The sequence below is a fragment of the Drosophila yakuba genome, chromosome 2L (assembly GCF_016746365.2).
Source record: "Drosophila yakuba strain Tai18E2 chromosome 2L, Prin_Dyak_Tai18E2_2.1, whole genome shotgun sequence".
NCBI classification, from domain to species: domain Eukaryota; kingdom Metazoa; phylum Arthropoda; class Insecta; order Diptera; family Drosophilidae; genus Drosophila; species Drosophila yakuba.
Window position 1 is genome coordinate 5,579,074 of NC_052527.2, and position 24,256 is coordinate 5,603,329.

At 38.8% G+C, this 24,256-nt stretch overlaps 5 protein-coding genes across 6 annotated transcripts; 2 read left to right on the forward strand and 3 right to left on the reverse strand.

The window, feature by feature from the left end:
* Nucleotides 1-453: 453 nt before the first annotated feature.
* Nucleotides 454-1,627, reverse strand: LOC6526950 (accessory gland protein Acp29AB). Its single transcript, XM_002088010.4, has one exon. It carries the CDS (start codon nt 1,596-1,598, stop codon nt 741-743), a length of 858 nt encoding a protein of 285 aa, XP_002088046.2. The 5' UTR covers nt 1,599-1,627; the 3' UTR covers nt 454-740.
* Nucleotides 1,628-2,715: 1,088 nt separating this feature from the next.
* On the forward strand, nt 2,716-3,879 carry LOC6526951 (SOSS complex subunit B homolog). The gene is made up of 2 exons (XM_002088011.4): nt 2,716-2,942; nt 3,012-3,879. The coding sequence occupies exons 1-2, from the start codon at nt 2,811-2,813 to the stop codon at nt 3,492-3,494; spliced, it is 615 nt and encodes a 204-aa protein (XP_002088047.1). The 5' UTR covers nt 2,716-2,810; the 3' UTR covers nt 3,495-3,879.
* Nucleotides 3,880-3,990: 111 nt separating this feature from the next.
* On the reverse strand, nt 3,991-7,520 carry LOC6526952 (probable trehalose-phosphate phosphatase C). The gene is made up of 4 exons (XM_002088012.4): nt 7,361-7,520; nt 6,971-7,295; nt 6,539-6,725; nt 3,991-4,457 (listed from the first exon to the last, which is right to left on the reverse strand). The coding sequence occupies exons 1-4, from the start codon at nt 7,423-7,425 to the stop codon at nt 4,204-4,206; spliced, it is 831 nt and encodes a 276-aa protein (XP_002088048.1). The 5' UTR covers nt 7,426-7,520; the 3' UTR covers nt 3,991-4,203.
* Nucleotides 7,521-9,194: 1,674 nt separating this feature from the next.
* Nucleotides 9,195-11,366, reverse strand: LOC6526953 (probable trehalose-phosphate phosphatase C). Its single transcript, XM_002088013.4, has 3 exons — nt 11,143-11,366; nt 9,565-10,186; nt 9,195-9,498 (listed from the first exon to the last, which is right to left on the reverse strand). The coding sequence occupies exons 1-3, from the start codon at nt 11,205-11,207 to the stop codon at nt 9,364-9,366; spliced, it is 822 nt and encodes a 273-aa protein (XP_002088049.1). The 5' UTR covers nt 11,208-11,366; the 3' UTR covers nt 9,195-9,363.
* Nucleotides 11,367-14,704: 3,338 nt separating this feature from the next.
* On the forward strand, nt 14,705-24,245 carry LOC6526954 (ras-like protein rasS). Of its 2 annotated transcripts, none has more exons than XM_039370382.1 (6): nt 14,705-14,825; nt 22,628-22,758; nt 22,831-22,967; nt 23,027-23,185; nt 23,263-23,415; nt 23,716-24,245. In XM_039370382.1, exons 2-6 carry the CDS (start codon nt 22,650-22,652, stop codon nt 24,142-24,144), a joined length of 987 nt encoding a protein of 328 aa, XP_039226316.1. In that variant the 5' UTR covers nt 14,705-14,825; nt 22,628-22,649; the 3' UTR covers nt 24,145-24,245. The 2 variants fall into 2 exon arrangements, with proteins under 2 accessions (XP_039226316.1, XP_002088050.1); XM_002088014.3 differs by lacking the exon at nt 14,705-14,825 and adding an exon at nt 15,206-16,083.
* The last annotated feature ends 11 nt before the right edge of the window (nt 24,246-24,256 follow it).

Sequence of the window (24,256 nt, forward strand, 5' to 3'; positions counted from 1 at the left end):
AGTGCAGACAGGTATCGCATTCTAACGATAGTTTAGCTAGCAAAAAGCTTAGTTCATAGTCCAATTTTATTATAATATTATATATATTTATTAGTAATACATCTACCGCTTAACATATTAATCATTTGTTTTTTATTGAAATTGGGGAAAATACAAAATGTTTTTAGAAGGAGGAAAAAACAATTTTGATTTTAGTTTTCTAAATTTTATTGCCATGTTTGATAAGAATTTTTAAAATTCAATTTGCCGTCCCAGTTTGTTTAAATAAATTTAAACATTTTTTTCTTTATTTCTAGTTTTAATGACATTTGATGTTTTAATTAATGAAGCACTGCAAATGCTTGTTGTAATAAATTAAATAATCTTAAAGGGGAAGCCATTCTAATTTACGACGTGAGGTATCCAAAAATAATAACCCAAAGTCTGATAACAGCAATCTTCGACGCATATTACTCATTTCAACAAATTTATTTACGGCGCCATAGCGATGAATATCTACGACAATTTATACGAATTTTTTTGATTGCTTCAATTCTTTGTTATTTGTTCAATATAACGATATTGCTTTAATTAATTGGTTCTGAATCAGCTTTCAAATACTTTTTTTTTAATTAAGCATTGTTCAAATTTTCAATGGTCCAATAACTGCCTTTAAAATGATATAAGTAATGACGAACTCTTAATATTTATGTCGTTATGGGATTATTTATTTATACATGTGTAAATTTGGCACTTTATAATTAGACATTACTGTCTGATTGGCAAATGAAATGCATAAGGTCAGTGGTGCAGGATAGAACAATCATTACGTTTTCGTGTCCAAAAATGTAAGCGCAGTGCTGGGTGGGATTGTTATACTTGGGTTCATTTTTGCGCCACCTGAAGTAGGTGGCTCGTTTGCCGGAGGCCAGGGATATAAACTCGCCCTGTTTGGCCAGATCGTTGACTCCCAGCCAGTAGTTCGCCTTGTTCAATTGGCCCGCTATGGCATTGTACTCCTGCTCATTTTGGAAGGCTGCGAGATGGCCGCCCAGGTCAATGCACATCTGCTCGGCGGTCCTCCAGTTGACCATTAAATTGTGTTCGATGTAGAAATACCTCGATCCTATCTGTTGGTACCTCTGCAGCACGAGTTTTCTTTCGATCTCGGAGAGAGTCTTCTGAATGGCTGTCAACTGGCTTGCCGTGCTCTTCTGTCCATCTTTCAACTGACTACTTAGCGCTGACTGGTTGCCTTCTATGCTCTTCAGTCTTTGCTCAAGTTCCTGGGGGATTGCCTTCGTAAGATTGCTCACAAGGAGTGCGTTTTGGGTTTCTATTTGGATTTGTGTCGCCGTCAACTGGTCTCCTATCTGATCCAGTTTCGCCACAGTTTCATTTAGTCTCACTTCGCAGGTTCCCCGATCCTTTTGCTCCTGCGAAAGGTGATCGATGACCGGCTGCAGTGCGGACACACAGTATGCACTGCACTGGTTCGCAGGATCGGTTAACAGACACACGTAGCCCCTGCCATTCTGGGCTTCGATCAAGGATCCGTAAGGATACAGCAAAGCAAATGCGCACAAAATAATTTTCGTAGACCCAAGCATTGTGGACATCCACTGAGGTGCGAATTTGATAATGAACTGATACGAAAATGATTGTCGGACTTTTTAAAGAACGTGGAATAGGCTTGATAAGCATATTTGATCTTCTTATTAATATTGTCACAAGAAATTTGATGTGGTATAATAAGTTATCATTATTTGTAAAGCTTTGTCAATATAAGTAGTATAATAAACTAGTAAATTAGATATGAATGTTCACCACTCCTAACTTAATGACGTATTCCATTTCCGAAATGAACGCTACAGTCGAGTAGCTCGACTATCAGATACCTGTTACTAAGAGAGTGTGGGGTCTCCACAGATTCTGGATATTAGAGTAATTTGAAGAAAATTAATACTATTTTCAAAAGAGGTCGTGACAGTTCTGGGCATTGAAATCTGGGCGTGGAAATCTTTTGAAACATTCTTGTATTGCTTAACGGACAGACGGACGGACAAGGCCTGATAGTCTAGTGATCCTGTTACAAACTTCTCCCATAGTCAAGTATACCCTTCCATACTAGTAACGTTTATAACGATTAAAAAATAATCAGCACTCTTCTATTAATATCTTATATATGGCTAATTTACCCGGTCTTCTGTACTGGAGTTCCATTTAAATTATCTTATAATTCCAGACTTTATCTATGCCCTATTTTGTATATTTTTAGATACTCGGCAGCTAGCAAAGTTAGAAGACAGCCATAGAAATCTACAATGATTCATTCACTTCAGAAGTGTGCTTCCCGGAAATGAAAAACTTTTTTATCTTGATCCACCCTACTTTACTGTCAGCAATTCAATTTGTTATTTGTGTGATACTTCTTGAATTACTAACGTGGTTTTTAATAACAAAATATATAAATTGATAATGTAATTGTTGCTTTTAACTATATTATTATTTATTCGTTCCAATAGAATCTATTCAACATCCATGTAATTAATTATGCGATGATAGATTAAGAAACCTATTTAATCTCTAATTTACTGTAAGATCTAATCCATACAATCCATAAATTAACAAATTAAATAGTAAAAAAAATTTTTTAATTTTTTTAAAAGTTGAATGGAATAGTTGGAACAGTTCAAGTGCAAGCTATGGCATTTAATGCTGTCTTAGGGGAGGTCACACTAAAGCCGCTTCAACGTCTGGCAACGCTGCTCAACGCCAAAACAAAACAAATAATTTTTTTGCACTTTCGAAAAACATTCATTCATTTCGCAATGTACAACGTGGAATGCATTCCCATCAAGGACATAAAGCCGGGTCTGAAGAACATCAATGTTATCTTCATTGTCCTGGAAGTGGGCGTGGCCACCGTTACAAAGGAAAACCGCGAAGTGCGGAACTTTAAGGTGGGTGCACTGTTGCAATAGTCGCATAAAAACAATGAATAACTATTAATAATAATAAACATTTTCAAGGTGGGCGATCCCACGGCCTGCATCAATGTCTCCATTTGGGACGAGCCAGGCAAACTGATAGCACCGGGCGATATAGTGAGACTGACTAAGGGCTACGCCTCCATCTGGAGGCACTGCTTGACCCTTTACTCCGGAAAGAACGGCGAGGTGTTCAAGATCGGCGAGTACTGCATGGTCTTCAACGAGAGCGTGAACATGAGCGAGCCGAAACGGGCGGAACAGCAGGCGGTGACCAATCCTGCTGCTCCTCCGGCGGGACTGCCGGCCGGTGGTGGTGCGCCTGGCTTGCCCGCCAAGGGTGGTGCCACTGGCATTCCACAGCCAGCGGTGGCTGCAGCAGCAGGTGCTCCCGCCACTCAAAGCGCCGTGACCACTGCTCCTGCAACAGCCGCAGCAAGCGCACCCCAAACGACAACGAAACCGGGCACCCGTGGCGGTCGTGGAGGTGGAGGACGAGGTGGACTTAAAGGGGAGCGGCGATGAAGGGTCTTGAGGCGTGGAATAGGACCAGCAACTAAGCGAACAAGAACCAAGCACTAACTGTATTGCATAGCTTAATAAGACATGTTTACACATCCCAAAAGATCAACGTTGTTCGGACTTGGATTTGGTATGTTTTATAGACTTTGGGCGTTATTATTTACGTTATAAGTCTGCATTTATGAGCATCAGATTTACCATTTATTTATACCATATGTATTTCAAATTCAATTGTATTTTTTAATAGTAAACTTCTAAAATTTCAAATTTAATTGTATTTTTTAATAGTAAACTTCTAAAACTTAATTTTATGATGTTCTATTCGAGCTATTTAAGTGTTTGGATTAATATTTCAAAGACAAATAATTAAATTAATTTGAAATACCGATTCCATGCAGCATTACTTCCTACCGATAATGAAATTTAATTTTGCAAAAAACATTTAATAAAGCTTTTGAAAGGCAGAAACTATAGAAGCTTAAAGAAAAGCACCCAAATGTTAAGTTTAAAAAATGTTGTATTTATATTTTATTTGGCAAAATCAAAGACACAAAAAAGGTTTCGAGAGCAATAGTCCAGCAAGTCTACAAGTATTGCATTGACTCTAAACCAACAGGACGAATCCTTCCGCTTTAGGTGTAATTGTGATGTGTGTTGAGTGTGTGAGTGTGCGTGGAATTTAGCTTAGGCTTAATATCCTCTGGCGTTGGGCTTAGGCCTTCTTCTTCTTCTCGTAGTAGGCCTGGACGGCTTTCAGGAGATAACCAACTTCCTCGACGGTCTTGATCTGGTAGTTGGCATAGGTCTTCAGCGTGGGCAGCTCGGACACACGGAAGGTCTTGCCGATACCGTGCAGCACCTTGATGGCATCCTCATCGGTGGTATCGTCGCCCACGTAGACGATCTTCAGGTTCTTGGCCCAGTCGGCGTCGAACTGCTTCTCCAGGATCATCTTGGCACCCTCTCCTGTAAAGGTTAAACAAAGTTCGTTAGAAGCCATTCATTTACCATCTCAATCTCTTATGGAAGTCTAAACCAATCTTAAGCTAATCTTATTTTTGCATAAATGCAAGCTGTGACCACTTGAATGTTTCGTTTCCTGTGGAAGCCATGTGGAGTGTATACAAACGGCTATGCACTGCTGGAACTCATCCAAAATCGCTCAATAAACAAGCGAGAACAATATTTTCAAATGTCTAATGTCTGAAATTCTTCTCGGCACACATCTTAGATCATATAAATCGCATGCAGCAGCTAAGAAACAGAACCGAATTCTTCCCCAACTTGTGTGAATTATTTTTAGGTGTCTACGTGGGCGGATCTTCTCTATTTTTCGTTTCGTAATTTTGGTTTGGCCAAGTAAGTGAGTGTTATTTGAATAGATGAAATTCTATCGAATCATTTGGCTGCCCCCTTGGTGTGCAGTAAAAATCGGAACGTTTGTGTACATCAATTTAGAGCATTTGAACTGAATATTAATCTACCTCATTTAATTATTTTAATTACTCGGCTTTCATTTTCCGTTGCTAGCGTTTAACGCCACATTTTTGTTTAATTGGTGACGCAGTCTATTCACCGATTTTCCACCTCCTTCTACCTCCGATCTGCTGCAGTTTTCTCTTATTTTTCAGACGGCACCAACAATTCTTCTTCTCTTTTGTATGCGCCCCTCGAAAATTGAATATATTTTTCGAATTTCTGTCGGCTTTTACTTTTTGCAATCATTTTCATTCTGGCCCCTATAAATTTATTGCCTTTGGAGGCGTACACCATCATAATTAATTTTTGATTTTCACGCATTTCATACACGAATATATCTGCATAAATATGTTTCATGTATTTTGTAGCCACGGCTCATTGGCCTGAGCGACATTTTGCTTGGGAATGGGTTTCTGGTCTTCTAGAGGACAGAGGTGACAAGTGGCGTCCATAAATCTCCTCAAGGGGGTACGAATTTGTTATAAGTATTTTTTCGGGAATTTCGGAAATATTTATCGTTTTTTGCTCGGATTAAAGTAGATCAATAATTCGTATTATGTTTAAATGTCGAATATTTTTTGGATATTCTGATTGGCGGACAAAGAACTTTGGAAACATTAATACTTAGGTTTTTAATTTAACAAGCTTAAGTTATTTCAACCATATTTTACAGGTTCTTAAAAAGAGTTTCTCTTTTCTTTTTAGTATTTTTGAAAAATTAAATTATTAAATGGAACCCAATCAGCTTTCATTGCTGTTTAGAAATACTGTAATTTCTTAAGTAATGGCATTTTGAATTAAAGCCATATGTGCCATATATACATATGTCTTACTTAAATAAAACTATGAGTATTTAAAAGCACGCATCGTTAGTGAAAAACGTCATCAAATTAAATTGGTTTCGCCTGACTTTGGCTTCATTCATCTTTAGAAAAGCTAAAATTACAAACACCCCCATACGGAATCGAAAAGTGTGTGTTTTCAATTGGAACAGAAAAACTTTCCGCAAATATTGTGACTAGCGGCAAAAACAAGTGATGAAAAATTCGTGAAACGAAAGCGAAATCTTGTGTCTATGAGAAATTACACAGATATGTTAATTTATCATAAGGAATCGGGCGAGTGACCATATGAATATATAGAAGACGACAAGTATATATAGTTTTAGGCGCGCTTTTGACATCAGTTGGCTGCGGGATGTTTTGTCTACCGCCGCCTTCTGTATATATGTATATTTTTCTCAGACATTTTAAATTTGTCTGATTTTTGTGAGTGAACTTTCGAGCGCTGTGTGTGTTAAATTTTTCGTAGAAAATATATTTTTTTGTGAAAGACGCCCACGTTGGCATCCCATCGGGGTATAGAGAAAATAGAGAAATTTTAGCAATAATTAAATCATCGAAGCGTCGAGTCAAAAATCGAATTCTTCGAGCAGGTGCCGAAGTGCGGAAAGCTGAAAGGAATGCCATGGGGACAGCTTGCAAATGGATGGCAACAGTTGGCAAATTGTTTAACAATGACGGGTGTATTAATAGCTCTCTTTGGAGCATCTTGTGGACGCCACTAACCTTTGTCCCAGTTGACGCGGGGCTTGCCCTCCAGGGCGTAGGGCGTCTCGATCAGCTGGAATCCATGGGCCTGGATCAAGCCCTTGGCCTCGGCGATCAGCTTGGCCTTCAACTTGTCGGTGACGCCCTTGTAGTGATAGGTCACGGAGATCTTCTTGTCCTCCACCCAGGCACCGGAGCACACGACCTGAAATAGATGATGGTGGTTCAATAAATGAAAGTTTCATCTCTTAACTCACTAATTGGCATCTCATTCAACTTAACTACAATGTAACTCTTGTATGAATGTGTCAACTAACATCTACATCAGATTGTATCTTTTAAATATCACAAATAACTCAAAAATAATTCAAGATAGAACCCTAGTTGAATACTGGATACATTTCTATACCTAATCAATATCTATCTATGCACTCAAAGTATTTAACTTACCTTCTCCTTGAGCTCAGAAACCAGCTTGTTGTGCTTCTCCAGCAACTCCTCGGGCATTTCGATCTTGAACTTCTTGCCGGAAGGATACTCGACCTCCAGGCCATGGTTGCCGGCATAGGTGACATTGGGGAACTTCAGGTGGTTCTTGATCTCGCTCAGTTCGCGACCGGAGAAGACGACCATGAAGATTTTCTCGTTGGCTGCCAGTTTCTTGATGTTGATCTCCGTATCCTTGGGCATGACGGACAGCTCCTCGGTGAGTGGGGCCAGGGTGCCATCGTAGTCCAGCAACAGGACCACCTGATCGGTTTCAGGGTTAATGAATCTGTCGAAGGAACGAAGCACTTTAGATCCTTGAAGCTACAGCGCGGCTGATCCTGCGAAACTCACCCCTCGAGGGCCTTCACGTAGTCCTCCTCCTTCTTCAGCAGTGGTGCCTTTTTCTGTTCAGCCATTTTGTGATTTGTATCTTTGTTTCAGATTCTTTTGTATCTCACGGATATTGCGCGTCGTGCTGGACGTTCCTCGACCGATTTAATACTAATGACCAGCTATCCCCAGCAGCCATATATCGCCTGCGATCTATAAGTATCCGCGATCCCATCTCTTCTCTTGCTGCTTTTCGCCTCTCTCTCCAAACGGATGGTGGCAACTCTGGCCCCGAACGTTGGCCAAGTAATTCCCACAATATTTATGAGGCATATGCGCATAAAAAAGCACATTCTATAATGGATCTTCGACTGTATGTGAGGCCTCTATATACTATACTTGTATAATGAAAGACTACACACACGGGCGTCTATCTATATATACAGCAAATTTCGATTTGTGGTGATGAAGGGGGGTGGCTATATAGTGTATACAGATATATATTTTGATGATGTCTTTCATGCACCTTTGTTTGAGGTTGTTTGTCTCTTGGAAGTGTTTCTTTTTTTATGACAACATGACACACTTTGGGGTATCTAAGTTTATCGGAGTTTCTTGGGATTATTTCAACAAGTTCGAACATTCTTATTAGAATTTCGGAATTTTTCCGCAGCGGAAGAGTCATTTCCCTGGATCAATGTTCAGTTCGCAAAACATTTCTATTCAATGATTTATTTATTTTCTTTTGATCTTCAAACGCAGAGTGACTGTTGGGCTTGCTTTGAGATTAATGAACAATTTTGTATCGGATTATCGTGAATACAACAAATACATATTTTCAATCGGCGTTTTCGCCATAACTTGGCCTAAAATGACCGCACAGCTGAAACAAAGACTGTTTTGTGCTGCTAATAAACATAGCTAACTATGTCTATCTATACTTTTTTAATTTTCAAGAAAAAAAAATTTTACAAATTTTTGCATTTTTTATACCATCATCAAAATTTGCGCAAAATGGCAAAAAATTAGCATTTCAATGTATGTACATGGATCGATAGGGAATTTTGTTACGAATTCAACGAGGTATGGCATTCCACATTTGGACAACTATTTTTACCAATATCGAAAAAAAACGGATAATTTTTTATCAAAAAATCTAAAAAAAAAAAATGTAAAAAATCTGATATTTTCATAGGCGTTTTCGCCATAACTTGGCCAAAAATGGACGCAGAGCTAACATAAAGACTGTTTTGTGCTGCTAATAAACATAGCTAACTATGTCTATCTATACTTTTTCAGTTTTAGAAAAAAAAAAATTTTTTAAATTTTTTAATTTTCGATAAGGGGTACCATCATCAAAATTTGCGAAAAATGGCAAAAAATTAGCATTTCAATGTATGTACATGGATCGATAGGAAATTTTGTTACGAATTCAATGAGATATGGCATTCCACTTTTGGACAACTACTTTTACTGCTATCGAAAAAAACGCATTTTTTTTATTAAAACATCGAGAAAAAAAGTGTAAAAAATCGGATATTTTCAATCGGCGTTTTCGCCATATTTCTAGTTTTTTCAGTTATTCTTGTGAAAAACCCATGTTATTAACATAAGTTGATAAAATTTTTTGTTTGATTAAAAAATTAATTTGTTTTATGTTACAACATATTATAAACATGGCAATCATAAAATAAATAAACAAGTTTTTCCAACTTTCTGTTAGTGCGTCTTCCGGGTAGAACGACGTAAAATCGTCGGTCCTTTGAAAGTCGCTAAAACCGGATTCTACTGTATTTACTTGCCGCTGTTTGAAGGTTGGTAAGAGTTTAATTTCAATTTCAAACAAAATCATGAGTAGATTAAAAACAGGCATTTTATTCTAATTCCACTAACTAGTCACATACATAAATTGCATATCAAATTTAAATATTGCTTATGCAGAAACGGAATTTCAATTTGTAATATATGTAAAAAATCAACAAATTACATTAAGAACTTTTGAGCATTTCTAAATTCGATTACATCTAGGAAACATACACATTGGCTATCCATTTGAGAAGATCGGTCATCACAGCCTGCTTGGGCAATCGGAAATCCGCATAAGTTTGAATCTGCGCATCTGCCGAAATTCTAAAAGAGCGACCCAAGCCTCTGAGCACCTAAAAATATTTGAGAAACATATATAAAGTTAAGGATTTAAAAATAAAAGGCATATTTCAACTCACTCTCATGGCATCTTCGTCGGTGGTGTCATCGCCAGCGAAGATCACACTGACTTCCTGCGGCCAATTATCGCCGAACTTCTGCTTTAGAATATACAGGGCAGCCTCTCCCTTGTTCCAATTTACTGGTGGCTTCGCCTCGATGGCTTCATGTGCCTGATTCGCACGGAAGCCAAACTTCTTGCAGATCTCCGAGGCCAGCTGCTTTTGCTGATCCTTCAGCTCTACGGGCGTATCTCGGTAGTGATAGGTAAGCGATACCTTCTTATCCTCAACCCAGGCGCCATTCTTCTCCACCTTTTCCTTGAGCTCCTCAACCATAGCGATGTAGTTCTTCTGTATCTCTGTGGGCAGCTCGTAGTCGTGTCTGGAGCCATCGGGATACTCGATTTCCAGTCCGTGATTGCCAGCATAGGTGATGCCATCGATGTTCACTTGTTTTTGCACATCTTTGAGGCCGCGACCCGAGATCACTGCGAGAAAAACTTTCGGATGCTTGGCTATCTTGTGCAGTATGGCCTCCAGTTCCACGGGCATTTTGGTCTTCGCCGGATTATCCGCAATGGGAGCTAGGGTGCCATCGTAATCCAGGAGTACGGCAACTGGCGTTTCAGCACTTAGATACCTGAAAACGATTGTGTAGAATTAAGTGAATTAGCACTGTTGATAATATGATCTTTTTAAGAGTGCTTTGATCTAAGTTTAGTAACTTTGAAGGGGAATTAAGCACCTTGATGATATGAAAATTTAAAGGGAGTTTTGATTTTAACTTAGTAACTTTGAAAGGGAATTAAGCACCTTGATAATATGAAAATTTAAAGACAGTTTTGATTTAAGTTTGTAACTTTGAAGGGGAATTAAGCACCTTGATAATATGAAAATTTTAAGAGCATTTTGATTTTAACTTAGTAACTTTGAAAGGGAATTAAGCACCTTGATAATATGAAAATTTAAAGGGAGTTTTGATTTTAACTTAGTAACTTTTAAATGGAATTAAGCACCTTGATAATATGAAAATTTAAAGAGCGTTTTGATTTTAACTTAGTAACTTTGAAAGGGAATTAAGCACCTTGATAATATGAAAATTAAAAGACAGTTTTGATTTAAGTTTTGGTAACTTTGAAGGGGAATTAAGCACCTTGATAATATGAAAATTTAAAGGGAGTTTTGATTTTAACTTAGTAACTTTTAAATGGAATTAAGCACCTTGATAATATGAAAATTTAAAGACAGTTTTGATTTAAGTTTAGTAACTTTGAAGGGGAATTAAGCACCTTGATAATATGAAAATTTAAAGAGAGTTTTGATTTAAGTTTAGTAACTTTGAAGGGGAATTAAGCGCCTTGATAATATGAAAATTTTAAAAGCATTTTGATTTTAACTTAGTAACTTTGAAAGGGAATTAAGCACCTAGATAATATGAAAATTTAAAGAGTGTTTTGATTTTAGCTTAGTAACTTTAAAAGGGAATTAAGCAGTGTTGTGATGAAATTAAGCGAATTTCTTATCAGTAATCTGCTCGTTACATGACATGCACAAGGTCACACTTCCGTTGTTAATTATCACATAATTCGCACTCACCCAGGTAAATTATGCGCAAAATCCTCCAGATTGCCGATTGCAGGTGCCACTTGTTTCTCAGGCATGATCTCAGTTTTCTGAAAACTCCTTGTTGCGTTTAGAAGGAATGCGAATAGCAATACGATGGATTTCACTGAAATAGTTGTATGAGGAGATTAGTTCCGCGTTTGAATTTTTCTTATCAGCGTGTTGATGTCTCAGTGCTTCGTTTTGAACTGAGAGATTTTCTGGCTGAGACTCGTTTTTATAACCGCTTTGATAGTTCTCATCACAGTTCTCGCTGGAGATAAGAAACCCAAATCGATGGGAATTCTCCGCCACAGATTTTTCCTCTCAGCGTGCAATTATCACCCAAGTACAATCAGCGCTGAAGATCAAGTCACCTTAAGGCAGCCGGATACTTGGAACTTCTCGAGTGGCTATTGACACCTATGTCTGATGGATCTGCGAGGCGCTTTGACTTGCTGCTTCTCGGGCAGCTGCAGTTTTATAACGATCCGTCCGTTGGTGATTTCCTCAAACATTGTCACCGGGTTTTTGTGCTATAGAACAAAGGCTGTGCGCCACCCACCGCCCTCCAATTTACCGATTCTCCGATTCAGTGCATCATGCGTTGCCTTCGTGTACGGTGCGTGCATTGCCTCCTTCTCCCCGGGTCGTAAAGTTCACATTCGAGGGCAATAAAACAGCAGCCGAAATTCATAAATTCCACCCACTAACCATCTCCACCCAATTCCCCCCCATCGTTAATTAGCAGTGAGCATGCAAATCTGGTTATGTACTCGCGTTTGTCCTTGCCAAATCCCTTTGACGTGCCGATAAGCGTGTCCCTGCAGGAGGTGACCTAAGGACGATTTCCTGGTAGTGGGGAAATATCCCCATTCACCATACCCACTGTTATCCCTCGCCACGATGTCAACGCGATTTGGGGGCACAAATATTTGTTACATGCAGTGGCATTGATTAGGCGACAACAGTGACTCTAAAAATAGGCACAGCATGGACGCGACACGCGAAATCTGTGGAAATGGGAGTGGGAAAATGGGGGGAAAATCTCGCAGTCTCTATGGGGTTAACAAGTATAGGCCTCAGGCAGTAAGCTTCAGGGTATTTAAGGACTTGCCACCGCTTTGTTAGGTAGATTTGTACAAATTCCAAAATTTTTAAATGATATTTGTCAAATCTGCAGAGTCAGGTAGCTTTGATAATTTCTGGGTTAGTGTAACTTTCAGGGGGTTAAAGTCAAAGTGAATCACGCTGTCTGGGAACCGCAGCATGCTCCAAAAGCATGCTCAGACAAACACCGATACCGGCCAAACCCAAAGCCCAAAACAAACAGACCTGACCAGGCCAAACTGTTTACTCTCGATATTAGCACAGCGAAAACTCAATATAACGAACCGAAAATAAATTTTAAAATGTATAAAAATATTTAAGTGTAAATAGGGAACCTTCTTTTATAACTTATATATGAGCTAAACAGGCAAATGTTTGTTTTAAATATTTTAGCTTTAAAAAAGTATCTACTATGTTTATAAGTTGGTAGCTTGTAAAAGTGCATTTCTTGTTATAGATAGTTATCTGTTTTATATTCGGATAGCTAGACAGACCAAATTCAAGTGGGTTTGGCAGCAGACAGCCCTCTCATAATAAACATAAACAAATTCGATGGAGTTGAAGCCCCTCAATGGAGAGCCATCGGCAGCTGTCGATTAAATCTGGTTGCTAATTTCGATTTAATTGGGAGACCACAAATTTTCACTTGGTAAACAAGTGTGTGGGAAACCTCCTGTCTTATTTCCTCTTGAAAAGTGGATAAGAAACATATTTTTACATTTTCGTTTAGTTTTCCCACTCACTTTTTCACTTTTCCAAAGAAACGCTTTTCTTGATCAGTCACAAGCTTAATTTGGCTTATTTTTCAACTGAAAACTGTCAATTGGCTTTGATTGCCAGTTTTTGGTAAATATTTTGCAAGCGATAGAATTAATTTTGTTTTCTTCGTTTCAAAATGTTGTTTTGTTTGGCTAGAAAAGCTTTCGCAGAAGCTCTACGATCAAGTTTGCTGAATCAACTCATAAGGTGGCTAATATTGACGGGGTGGGGAAGATATATGGGCCTACAGAAATAGATTTTTGAAAAAAGTTGCGAAAGGGGAAAGGAAATTGAATTAGCTGAAAGTAGGCACAGTGTGCTTCTGCTTAACGAAAAGTAGTTAAAAATAAACTGAAATGTAAAATGTAATTTTTCCAAGATATTTATAAGTTTTATTTAATTCCAGATTTCGTTACTTTAAAACTCCTTTTCTTGAGTATAAAAACTTTGCAGTCGAAAATCTTCAAGATTCGTTACCAACAAAAAAATCATACATTATAATATTGTTTTCTCTACATTTCAAAAGTTGTTTATTGTAAATAACTAGCAACTTTATTTAAAATTGTAATTAGATGATTTTAACTGGAGACAGCTGATCGGAAAATATTCCGTCTGCTTTCCACGCGGTTTCACAGTAAATACGCTTTTGGTAAACACGAATTAACATAATCAAGATAAACTATACCTTCACCTTTAAAGCTATTTACCTGCCTAAGTTAGTTGTAGATAGAAATTGGTAGGGGTATGATAAGCAACAACACCTTTTCGTCCTTAACCCGTAAACAACGAGAATGCAAAGTGACAGGTAGGCTCGACGTGCGGATGGGGTTAAGGTTGAAAGGTCGCGGGGCAAAGAGTTTTAGGGTGGACACATAAATCAGCCTAAAATGGGTGTTGGGGGTCAAAGGGCGTGGGCATTGGAGCCCGGGGCAGTCGAGCGTATGGCGCTTACGTTGGTCAAAATTAATGTTCAGCTCGGCTGGCTAAACTCAACCTGTTGCCTCTGTCAGAAGCAATTAGTGGACGTGCCACGCGGCGTTTCGATGTCAACAGGTTGCCACATGCCCCATGCACACCGATAAGAAGGTGGGGATTTGGGGATGCCCGGGGGAGGGGGGGTGGTGTAATGATGGGGGTTCCTCCGCTTGGCAAGGCGTGTAAACATTTTCAGCACCGCTTGTGTGTGGGCGTTGTGTTTGGCGTAGCATTAGGGCATGGTCTATTGCCAATTACATGGAAAGTGTTTGCATACTTGTCTGCTTTTTTTGTGTTTCTGTTTGTTTGGTTCCTCGTTCATAATGTTAAGTGAAGGTCAGCTGGCCAGAAAACAAAATTCAATTGGGAGTGGGAGTGTGGCAACAGGAATAGGCCTCCTTGTGGGAGGCCACATATATTCGTTATTTTCATTTAGATTTTGGACTGCTTGCATATATAAAGTGATTTATGTTTTTTAATGTGATTTACTGCTAATAAAATTGTTGACTAACTTTTCAATAGCCTTGGGTTTGAAATTCTTTTACTGGAGTTACCAGAAGTAGTAAGGCAAAATGCACTGCTGAGACTTCGAGGACTTTCGAAGGATATTTGCAGTCTTTGAAACAATGCACACAACATATGTCATAATTATACAGCTTGTTTTAATGAAAAAAGTATTTTTAATTCCATTTGTTAGTTTTCCAAGGAGGAATGTCGTTCCAGCTTTGAGCTTTGAAGGTTGGTTGATGGATTATTATTAAATTGAGAGTAAACTGCAAAGCGCAATGTAAAATGCGGACTGACACTGACATCTGAAATCTAATAAACCGCTGGTAAGTAAGCATTTGTGATGCGTTTGATAAAAATACATTATTGCCAACGAAAAGTCAGGTGAAATTATTTTAAAAATACAATTTACAGCTTATGAAACCATCCGGTTGGCAAATAATTGCGTCTTTGACACTTCCGGCTTTGAATTGGCTCTTTGAAATCTCCGGCTCCAGTGGCAAATGCTGCCAAAAGCAAGAGCAAAGAAAATTGAACTCACTTTTGAGTGCTTATTTCTGAGTTAATTATTAAAATGTACCATTACCCATAAGTTTTTTTATTGACTTGCAATTTGTTTGCGCTAGCAACATGGCTGCTGGCAACATATGTGTCTGGCATCACACAGCAAGTTGTGGCAACATTTGTGTGTTTGGCGCGCGCCACAAGATTCATTCATTCACGGAAAAGCAAAAGCTTCGGTCGAGGATTGTGCCGCACATGGGGATACCGGTCTGGAAACGCGCGGCGGTGGGTGGACGTGGATATTGGATGTAGTGGACCTCCTTTGCGAACTCTTTTGCATTTTACATTGGTCCACACATCGCCAGCACTTTGACGACACTGCCGCGAAGGTGGCAAGGCGGCGGAAAAGTGGAAAAGTGGGTGGTGGTGTTGTTTTTTTGATTGCCTTACAATGGCAACGCATCGGTCGGCACTGCGTCGCAATAAAGCCACTTCGATGGCATCGGCATCGTTGGATATATAAAAGCATAATTGCTGCGAGCCAGCGGCTTAATCGCAATCAGGAAGCTGAAGTGTCAACAACTCGCCAAAATAACAAATCGAATAACATGAAACAATATTTTTCAAGTATGCTACAAATGCCAAAATAAAATATTACGACTGTATAAAAATGATAACAATAAACGCAAATAAATAATATAATAAAGTAATTATATAATAAAGTAGACTTAAAAATAAATGGACTTGTAACAAATTATCCAAAGTTGTTTTTAAATATTTAAACTATTAAAAAATCCTCAAAAAGTACAAAGGATAAACCAGCTAACATTCGTCAAATATACATGTTTACAACGTAAAGATTTCGAATTTTTTTTGAGTAATTAATAATAAATTTTACAAATTATTTAAATCAGTGTGTATACTTAATGTTCCTAACATAAAAGAATAAATATATTTAAAAATTATTATAAGCAAATTTAAAGCGGTGCGTGTCGTGAAATACATTTGAATACAACATGAAAATCTAGCACAACAAAACAATACAGTTTTGAGGAAAACAAAAACTTGTTTCGCCCAACGGTGCGTATACTTAATAGCTTTTACAACTAAATAAAAATACCAAATTTATGGCAATCAAAACGATGAAAACTTTGTTTCAAAAATGTTCCATACGGAGCATTTTAAAAATACACAATAAATTAAATCAAAAGTAAAAATGTTTGGTTTATTTCTAGTTCATGTTGAATTTATAAACATAAATGTGTGGCGCAGAGGCGTAGAAAAGTTTGTTTTTGTGGGGACTATTTAAAAAACTTTTGTGTTAATTTGAATAAGAAACTAGAATTAAATTAAATTTTAAACATATTATGGTTTATTTGAAAGACACTTTGGTTCCGCCCATGCTCGATTATATTTTTGCTGCTCCAGTCGACCTTGACTTGATATAAACTCGGAATAAACGATAACTTTTCACCTGATGGCTTTCTGCACGTATATTTCTCGATTCTCTTGATTTGTAAATCATTTTAATTGGATTTGCTTGCTGCTACTTCCGCCAAAAAAAAATCAGAGTCTTGTGCAAAACTGTTTGACTTTGAAATGGTTTTTCGAAATAAAACAAATTGCGGTGCGCCTCTCCATCTTGCACATGTCTGTTTTTGATTTGCTTGTTTGATATGTTTTAAATTTGGCGGCAAGGTCGCCAGCGTGTCTGTGCAAAAGTGAAATGCAAATGCTGTTCTATTCGAACGTCCACCATGCGTTATCTGAAATCTCATTTGGGCGTCGGGTCAGGAAGAGCTGTTTACGGCGCAGCAAGATTTATTATATCAACAAAACATAATCAGTGGTCTTAGCACCTAGCCCCGCCAACTGCCACACCAGCCACACCTACTACACCTTCCACACCTGCCACACCTCCCATCCTCACAAAGTGAATAGTTAATAGCGCCCGATATCTGCCCCTTACTTTGTGGTAATGTGTGGGGGAAGGGGCATAGAGCCACAAACAAAAGCGTTTTATTGCCAGAAGACCGCAGACTCGAGCGACTCGAGAGACAGTAGCAAACGATGACAAACGCCATGGCCGCAAAATAATATAATCGGGGAATTATTGCTCAGTGGAACGAGCTATCAGATACCCTGCGTATATCATAATATGTTTACAGGAGTTTTGGGTGGCTTTTTTTTTTGGAAGACAATTTTTTTCCCGTTGAGTTTAGTTGAATTTGGAAATGATTGTTTTACAACATTTTTAAAGCTATTGGTCTTTTTATATAGTTGGTGAGAAGATACCTTACATTATTTGGAAAATATTTGGTATACCTTAATAAAATCGTACTTTACCTTCAAAGAGTAGGCTACTCAACCTAATATAATCTAGTCCAACTTGAACTTAGTTGTGGCAACCCATTCCCAGTACCAATAGCGCCATCTACATCTAGGGTATCGCTTGTAATTCATCGTTCCGAACAACTGGCACAATGAGTGGGTACGACAAGTGCATGGGAATTTTATGAGGATGGGATGGGGATCATAAAGACCAGAAAGCTGGAATCAAGTTGCTGGATGGGAGATGGGGAATGGGAGATGGGTTATATGGGATGGGTTATAACATGTTATGGGGCGCCCTGAGTTATTGATATTTTGCATCTCAGCCTACGACAAGTGGCAAATGTGGCAAGGAATGTCTGAGACTGAGGCGACTTTTTCAATTTGTGGGCTCGTCGTGCGTCCTCATAAATTCCATTGATATTTATGAGGAAACCCAATTTATATTGGAATGGAAATAAGCAGATAAAAGCCAGTCATATTTGATATTAATTCTGTGCAGTGGGTATAAATATAATATAATATAATATAAATATATATAATATAATATATATATAAATATAAGAGGTTACTTTAATGGACCAGCTTGAAGATACATTTACCACCACTTTTAGAAATAGCAATTATTTTGTTAAAATTTAGCTTGGCTTGCTCATTAAATTGCGATTAAAGTTTTAGCTCTTTCGAAACTCGTACCGACTTTACCAGCATCTCATATATCAAACGGCCTTAAAGAGTTTAGTATTTGTCCTTCATCCCATTTCCCTGTTATCCTTTTACCCTTTTTTAGCTTGTTGGTTTGCCCCTTTTTCTTGGTAAAAACGAACCGTGTCTATGTTTATTTAAGTGGTGCTTAGTGCTTAGTCAACAAAAAATCAGGCGTGTGCGCCTAACTAAAATAACATTTATGACGCTTGACTTGTATTTATGAGGCTGATTTGCCAATGTCTGTGACTATGGCTGCCTAAGAAAAGAGAGAAATGAATTTCTTTTCGTAGATTTATTTTTATACACATTTAAGCTCCACTCAAGGTGAATACTTATGTGGGGAAGTTGACCGCCAACTTCGAAAATTTTACGCATTTTCAATTTCAGGGCCGCGCAGCCAAACAAACTGAGTGAGAGAAAAACCAATGGCAACATTCGCTGTTATTGCACAGTGAAAGAAAATTGCTCAGCAAAGTAACAACAAGTTGGAATTGATTGAGATATTTTTTGGGAGTTGAGTAATTCTAGTTAAACAATTTGTAATTATCAGTTCACACATTTCTACTGTTCTTTGTATTCAAATAATTATCATTCACTAAATAACCCAACATAGTCTCTTAAAAATACATTTCATACCAAAAGTTTATCTGTTTGAATTATTATTATTAATTTTCCATCTTTTACTTTTAATAAATTTTCTTCCTGTGCACATTTTGTTAATGTTAACTGGCTGCTCGATACCGAAATGAAATGACAAGCAAAAAACACGGAAAAAGTGGTTTGGGCAGGGGCATCGAGACGACGTGGAGTGGAGTGGGCAACTCCAGTCATCATCAACAATGGGTAGGATGGCAAGTGGCGCACTTCCCATGACCTTAGCCTTAGCTGAAAGTGGACTGGTGGTGGGCACTATGACAACCCACTCGACACCACCGCCCAACCACCTTATTTCCTGAACAACCACTTGTTGGCTGGGCAGCTTGATTTGTTTTCTGTGGAACTCCAAGCGGCATAATCATCCTCATCAACCAAATCAACATGAACTTTCGGTTGATGACAACTACAACTGCCTAACACGTGCCCCCAAATAATGGGGTACAAGGGCGGTCAAGGGGGGGAGGGTGTTGAAAATCGGGTGGAAAACTATAGAGTCTGGCTGTGGAATTACGTATGGGTTTTAGGTGCGCAATAGCGAGCGGCATGTGTTGGTAAACATAACAACCAGGTCAACAGCCCCAGCCCCAACTCATCTCGTCTCTCTGCCGGTGGGGTTTTCATTTTCAATGCCTTTGCCAAGGTCCGGTCGACGTCCTGGCAATTCAGACCTGCGAGTCCTGTCATTACCTGACATATGGGGCACTCGTCGATGGGTTTTGGTGCGGCTTTTCTGGGCGATCAAAGATAAGCTTCCACATATATTGTCCCTTTGTTGCGTGAAAATAACTACGCAAGTGTCAGATTCATTTTGGCAGCTAAGAAATATGTCACATTATCCAACAGATTTATCTGTTGTTGCTTTATTAATTAAGCCGAGTTTTTGTATTTATTGGTTTATTTTTATATTTTAATTGCTTTCCTTAAATAATCTATAATCTAGAAGATATGCTAAAATCGCATTAAAGGGTCAGTATATTTTCAGTTATTTTATTTCATATAGAAAATGAACTACGGTCTTTATCCAGACTATTTTCACAGATTTCATTTAAGCTCTTATGATGAATTTTAAGATTTAAATACAGATTTTTAACAAGCTTTTTTCACAGATTAATTTGAAACCTTAAAATCTAAATACTATTTTCTTAGATTAAATTTAACCTTTTAATATGTAATTTTAAGATCTTAATGCAGTTTTTGTCCAGGCTATTTTCACAGATTCAACTTAAACCTCTTATCATGTAATTTTATGATTTAAATATAGTTTCAAAAATAGTCCCAACTTCACACAGCGACCGTACACTTAATTATCCGACTAATAAAAAGCACTTGTTGCTTGTGCGACTGCCAACACTTCTTTATTTATTTTGATCAGAGCGCAGCTTTTGAAAACATTGCTTTGGAAACCAATCGTTTCCGTTTGATTTGATTTATTGGGCACCGCTGATGTAACAAAGCGAATACCCTTAAGCACTTCTTGTGAAAATTCCTGGAAACTCATTAGTGTTCGCTTGGGCAGCTTACACCTTACACCTTACATCTTGCTCCATTCCACAATTCATCTCCTGTTCAAGGACCTCGCCAGCGTCCCTTACAGTTTCGCAAGATTTCCTGCGCAATAAAAAGTGAATAGAAAATGTGGCATAATAATACAAATTCTTGCTTGCCATCGCATACTTTCGGGCGTGTGAAAACCAAAACATGACGGCGAGACAGCCTTTTGTGTGAACTTCACCGGAAATGTATAATTAAATACGAATTAGCAGGGAGCCAAAAAAGTTTCGTTCTGCTGCGAATTAAAACCGTCTGGCTACAGACAAAACTTTTCGTCTTTCTTTCATCGGCTTATGTCTGCACCCAAAAACCACTTGATGCTGGGTATTACGTATACGCCATGATGGTTGTTGGTGATGCGGCATCTGGCTGAAGGAAACGGTAGACTCAGCTCGAGCCAGGAAAACAGGAAAGCGGGAAAACGCTTCATTAGGCGCGCACCGTAGAGTGTTTGAGTTTTAAATCCAACTAATTAAAATCTATGCAGCACATCTTGCAGCATTGGAAGTGGGTTGGTTTTCCGATGAGGTGAGGTAAGCTGGACTTAGTTCACAGCCAACATCCTGGCTGTGCCGTCGAGCACATTTGTTTCACTTTGCCCAAGAATGTGCTACAATTCAATGGCTCGATGGGGAAATCCTAACACTTGTGCCTTTGCTCTTTAAACGAAAATTAGTTTGAATTTCAGAATGTAATTAAGCTGGCAAATGAAGTCAATAGAAGACATTCATTGAAGCTTGAAGTTCTCAGAACTCATTTCATTCCGAACTTTGCGTTTGAAGTAAATTGATTAATTATAATATTCAGTATTTTTGCAAATTACTTCTATCCCTAAACAGGCTATGCTTCATTATATAAGATAGCTAATCAAACACTCATACGAATGCCATTCGTTTTTAATCAGCAACTATTTATCTGCAGCAATTCATTAACGCGCGATGAAATATTTCACTAAATAACACATATGCTCACACGTGGCATCGAACTGAGTCAGAAACTTTTCTACGTATGTGGCCACAATAGAAGGACACATTGATATCCGGAATTGAAGGATAGAAGGATACAAAATGAACAAGAGATAATTGATATTTGATTGTCGTCACTTGTTGCGCGCGTCCTTCGGCAAATGTTTTTTATTTTGCTAGTTGTGCCATATTTCGATATCCTTTGACATCCTGCGCTAATCGGCTGACGGGGCGTGTCCTTATCATTCGTAATAATGACCATGACAATGCCCAAGGACATCGCCTTCTCCTGCTTCTTTCCATTTCGTCTGCGTCTGCAACTGCGACTGCTGCTGGAGGACAACGCAGAAAGTGTCCAATAAATGTTTCATAGTTGTCGGTAGTCTGACATTGTTGACCTTATCAAAAGCACAAATGCCCCAACACCGCAACACCCACAACACCCACATATGTATATATGTATGTGTAAGTCCATGGGTGGCCGTAAAAAACACACAAGTCGAGCATCTTTTGTTGAGTGTTCCTGCTGGGTTTCGGGAATGCAACACTTTGCCAAACCTTTGGATACAACTAGTAGCTATAATAGTTTTGGCACAGAACAGACTAAAAATTTATTGAGTTTGCCCCCATTTTTTTTAGTGTGCTTAAATTTAACCGCAAAGTGCATTCGAAGTGAGCCAAAAATAAAGCAAAACATTTTCGTATAAAATTAGAATGTGCGTTCAATGCGAACAAAAGTAGTTCATAACCCCCTATCAGAAAGAAGCTTAATGTGTTTTTATTCTCATTTGAGCTTTATTTATTATGCTGTTATTTTTAAAATATTTTCTAATTTAATTTCCAAGTGTGAGTAGGGGTGTCCGTCTCTGGTTTTATGCGACAAAGCTTTGCAATTTGGCTGGAAATCGCTGGTCGAAATTAGATAACGACGTGGTAAAGTTCCTTTCCTAAGTGTCTGGATATTTTGATGCGGGTAAAAGAGAACTTGGAGCTAGCCACAACAGCATCAGGAATCCGGGGGCAACAAAGGTCGTGTCACTCATTCCCAGCAGACATATTGTCTCGGAAATACGAGACCTTAACATCCAAAAACAGGAGATGCATATACCCTAGGATATGTAAAAAGGATATTAGTTTTTCCTGTTACTTTGTGTAATTTGAATTTCTTAAAATAAGCACAAATACTCACCATTAAACAGGCACAAAGTTCTGAAAGATATTGTTATATTTAAAAATGTTTTTACAGATTTTAGAAATTGTCTAGTTCTTGAAAATCCTTTAGCCCAAATCAATTTATGAGTATACGTAATTATTAGCACAAGAATTATTAGTGTAAGTAATTAGATGGGTATGTGTAAGTCTAATTAGAGACCACGTTTCCCAGTTACTAAAGATTTATATTACATTTTCAGACAATTGCTCCTGGTATCTGCCATGAATGCCACCTCGCCAAAGTCATCGCTGGTCAAGTTGGGTCTGCATACCAATAAACAAAAGACTCTGAAGGTTATGGTCCTGGGCCAAAGTGGTGTGGGAAAAACGGGTGAGTTGTCCGCCCGAAGCCCAGAAAATGGGAATCCAAACTAAAGGGACTTCACCCATTTCTCCCACTTAGCCATGGTGGTGCGTTTTATTACCCGTCGCTTCATTGGCGAGTATGATCCCAACCTGGAGAAGATTTACACCTGCCAAACCACGCTGGACAAGGAGCAGATTCAGTTTGACATTCTGGACGCCACCGGTCAGCTGCAAGTGGGTTTTTTTTAATTGAATGTACAATTTTGGAAGACTTTAAGGACCTGTTGTTGTAGGAACTAGATGGAGTCAGTCTGGAGTCCAATATCCGCTGGGCCGACGCATTTATCCTCATGTACTCCATCACAGACAAGTGTTCCTTCGATGAGTGCAGTCGCCTGAAGTTCCTCATCAACTACAACAAACGCAGACGCAAACTGGGCTCGTCCAGCAAAGTGAGTGAATCCCTTTGTTTTCAACCACCTAAACCACCTAATACATCTTATATACATTTATATCATTTACTTTGCAGGAATACACACTGGATATTCCTGTCATTTTGGTGGGCAACAAGACGGATCAGCCGGGCGACCGAATGGTCAGCTTGGAGGAGGGTCAGCGGCGATTCAGGGAGTTATCCTGCGCCTGTTTCCACGAGATTTCCGTCAGGGAGAGCGTGGATCAAGTAAGAAGAAAAGTACACTAAAATAAAATAAATTTAACTTGAAACTGGCCACAGTACAGCGTTACTTAGTTACAAGTTCCACAAAGACAAGGTTGCTTTATTCATGCACTAAAATGTATAATTTGTTCTTTAAGCTAAGGCTAAAATGAACTATCCTTTAACCTAAAACTAAAATTAACTTCTGTCTGAGTTAAAGCTAAAATTAAAATAACTTTTGTCTGATAAATTTGAGTTCCCCTTTCCATCACATGGCACCTCATAAACTCATAAACAATTTGCTTATTCACTTATCCCAACCAGGTGCAGAATGTTTTTCGCGACGTCTTTCGCTTTTGGCGAGTCTTCAGCAAATTTCCCAAGCTCAAGCGCTCCACCAGCGACGTGGCCAACACGGATGGCATCCTCACACCCGATTCGGGCTCCTGTTCCTTCTACGATGCCTCCTCGCTGGGCGTGGGTCGACATTCCTTTCTGGTCATCGGTAGCGCCTGCTTGGAGGAGAGCAATGGCGATCACACGGAGTCCACGGATGAGATTGCCAGCAGCAGTTTGAGCAGCTCGCGCAGCGACATCGATGCCCCCTTCCGGAGTAGAGCTTCCACGGATGGAACCCTATTGTCCCGACCACGGAGATGGCGCTATCCACCGCCGGGCTGTCTACTGCCGCACACGAATCGCGTGGAGCGACGGATGAGCATTTCCACCAGGGGCAGCAACGCCAGTTACTAGATGGGTCCGAGCTTAGTTAGCCAAATTATGTAGCGACAAGTATGAGTATATAGCTAGGTGTTATCGTCATGGAAAATAATAAAGCTTTTCCTGGTATCAAATTTCCCTTTTT

Excerpts from the sequence above, each read along its gene's own strand:
- LOC6526950 (XM_002088010.4), bottom strand. The coding sequence starts at position 1,598 with ATGTCCACAATGCTTGGGTCTACGAAAATTATTTTGTGCGCATTTGCT.
- LOC6526951 (XM_002088011.4), top strand. The coding sequence starts at position 2,811 with ATGTACAACGTGGAATGCATTCCCATCAAGGACATAAAGCCGGGTCTG. Across the intron at positions 2,943-3,011 it reads GCGAAGTGCGGAACTTTAAG|GTGGGCGATCCCACGGCCTG; the intron begins GTGGGTGCACTG and ends AACATTTTCAAG.
- LOC6526952 (XM_002088012.4), bottom strand. The coding sequence starts at position 7,425 with ATGGCTGAACAGAAAAAGGCACCACTGCTGAAGAAGGAGGAGGACTAC. Across the intron at positions 6,726-6,970 it reads TTTCTGAGCTCAAGGAGAAG|GTCGTGTGCTCCGGTGCCTG; the intron begins GTAAGTTAAATA and ends CATCTATTTCAG. Across the intron at positions 4,458-6,538 it reads CCGCGTCAACTGGGACAAAG|GAGAGGGTGCCAAGATGATC; the intron begins GTTAGTGGCGTC and ends TAACCTTTACAG.
- LOC6526953 (XM_002088013.4), bottom strand. The coding sequence starts at position 11,207 with ATGCCTGAGAAACAAGTGGCACCTGCAATCGGCAATCTGGAGGATTTT. Across the intron at positions 10,187-11,142 it reads TTTGCGCATAATTTACCTGG|GTATCTAAGTGCTGAAACGC; the intron begins GTGAGTGCGAAT and ends AATCGTTTTCAG. Across the intron at positions 9,499-9,564 it reads CCGACGAAGATGCCATGAGA|GTGCTCAGAGGCTTGGGTCG; the intron begins GTGAGTTGAAAT and ends AAATATTTTTAG.
- LOC6526954 (XM_039370382.1), top strand. The coding sequence starts at position 22,650 with ATGAATGCCACCTCGCCAAAGTCATCGCTGGTCAAGTTGGGTCTGCAT. Across the intron at positions 23,186-23,262 it reads AACTGGGCTCGTCCAGCAAA|GAATACACACTGGATATTCC; the intron begins GTGAGTGAATCC and ends TTTACTTTGCAG. Across the intron at positions 23,416-23,715 it reads TCAGGGAGAGCGTGGATCAA|GTGCAGAATGTTTTTCGCGA; the intron begins GTAAGAAGAAAA and ends TATCCCAACCAG.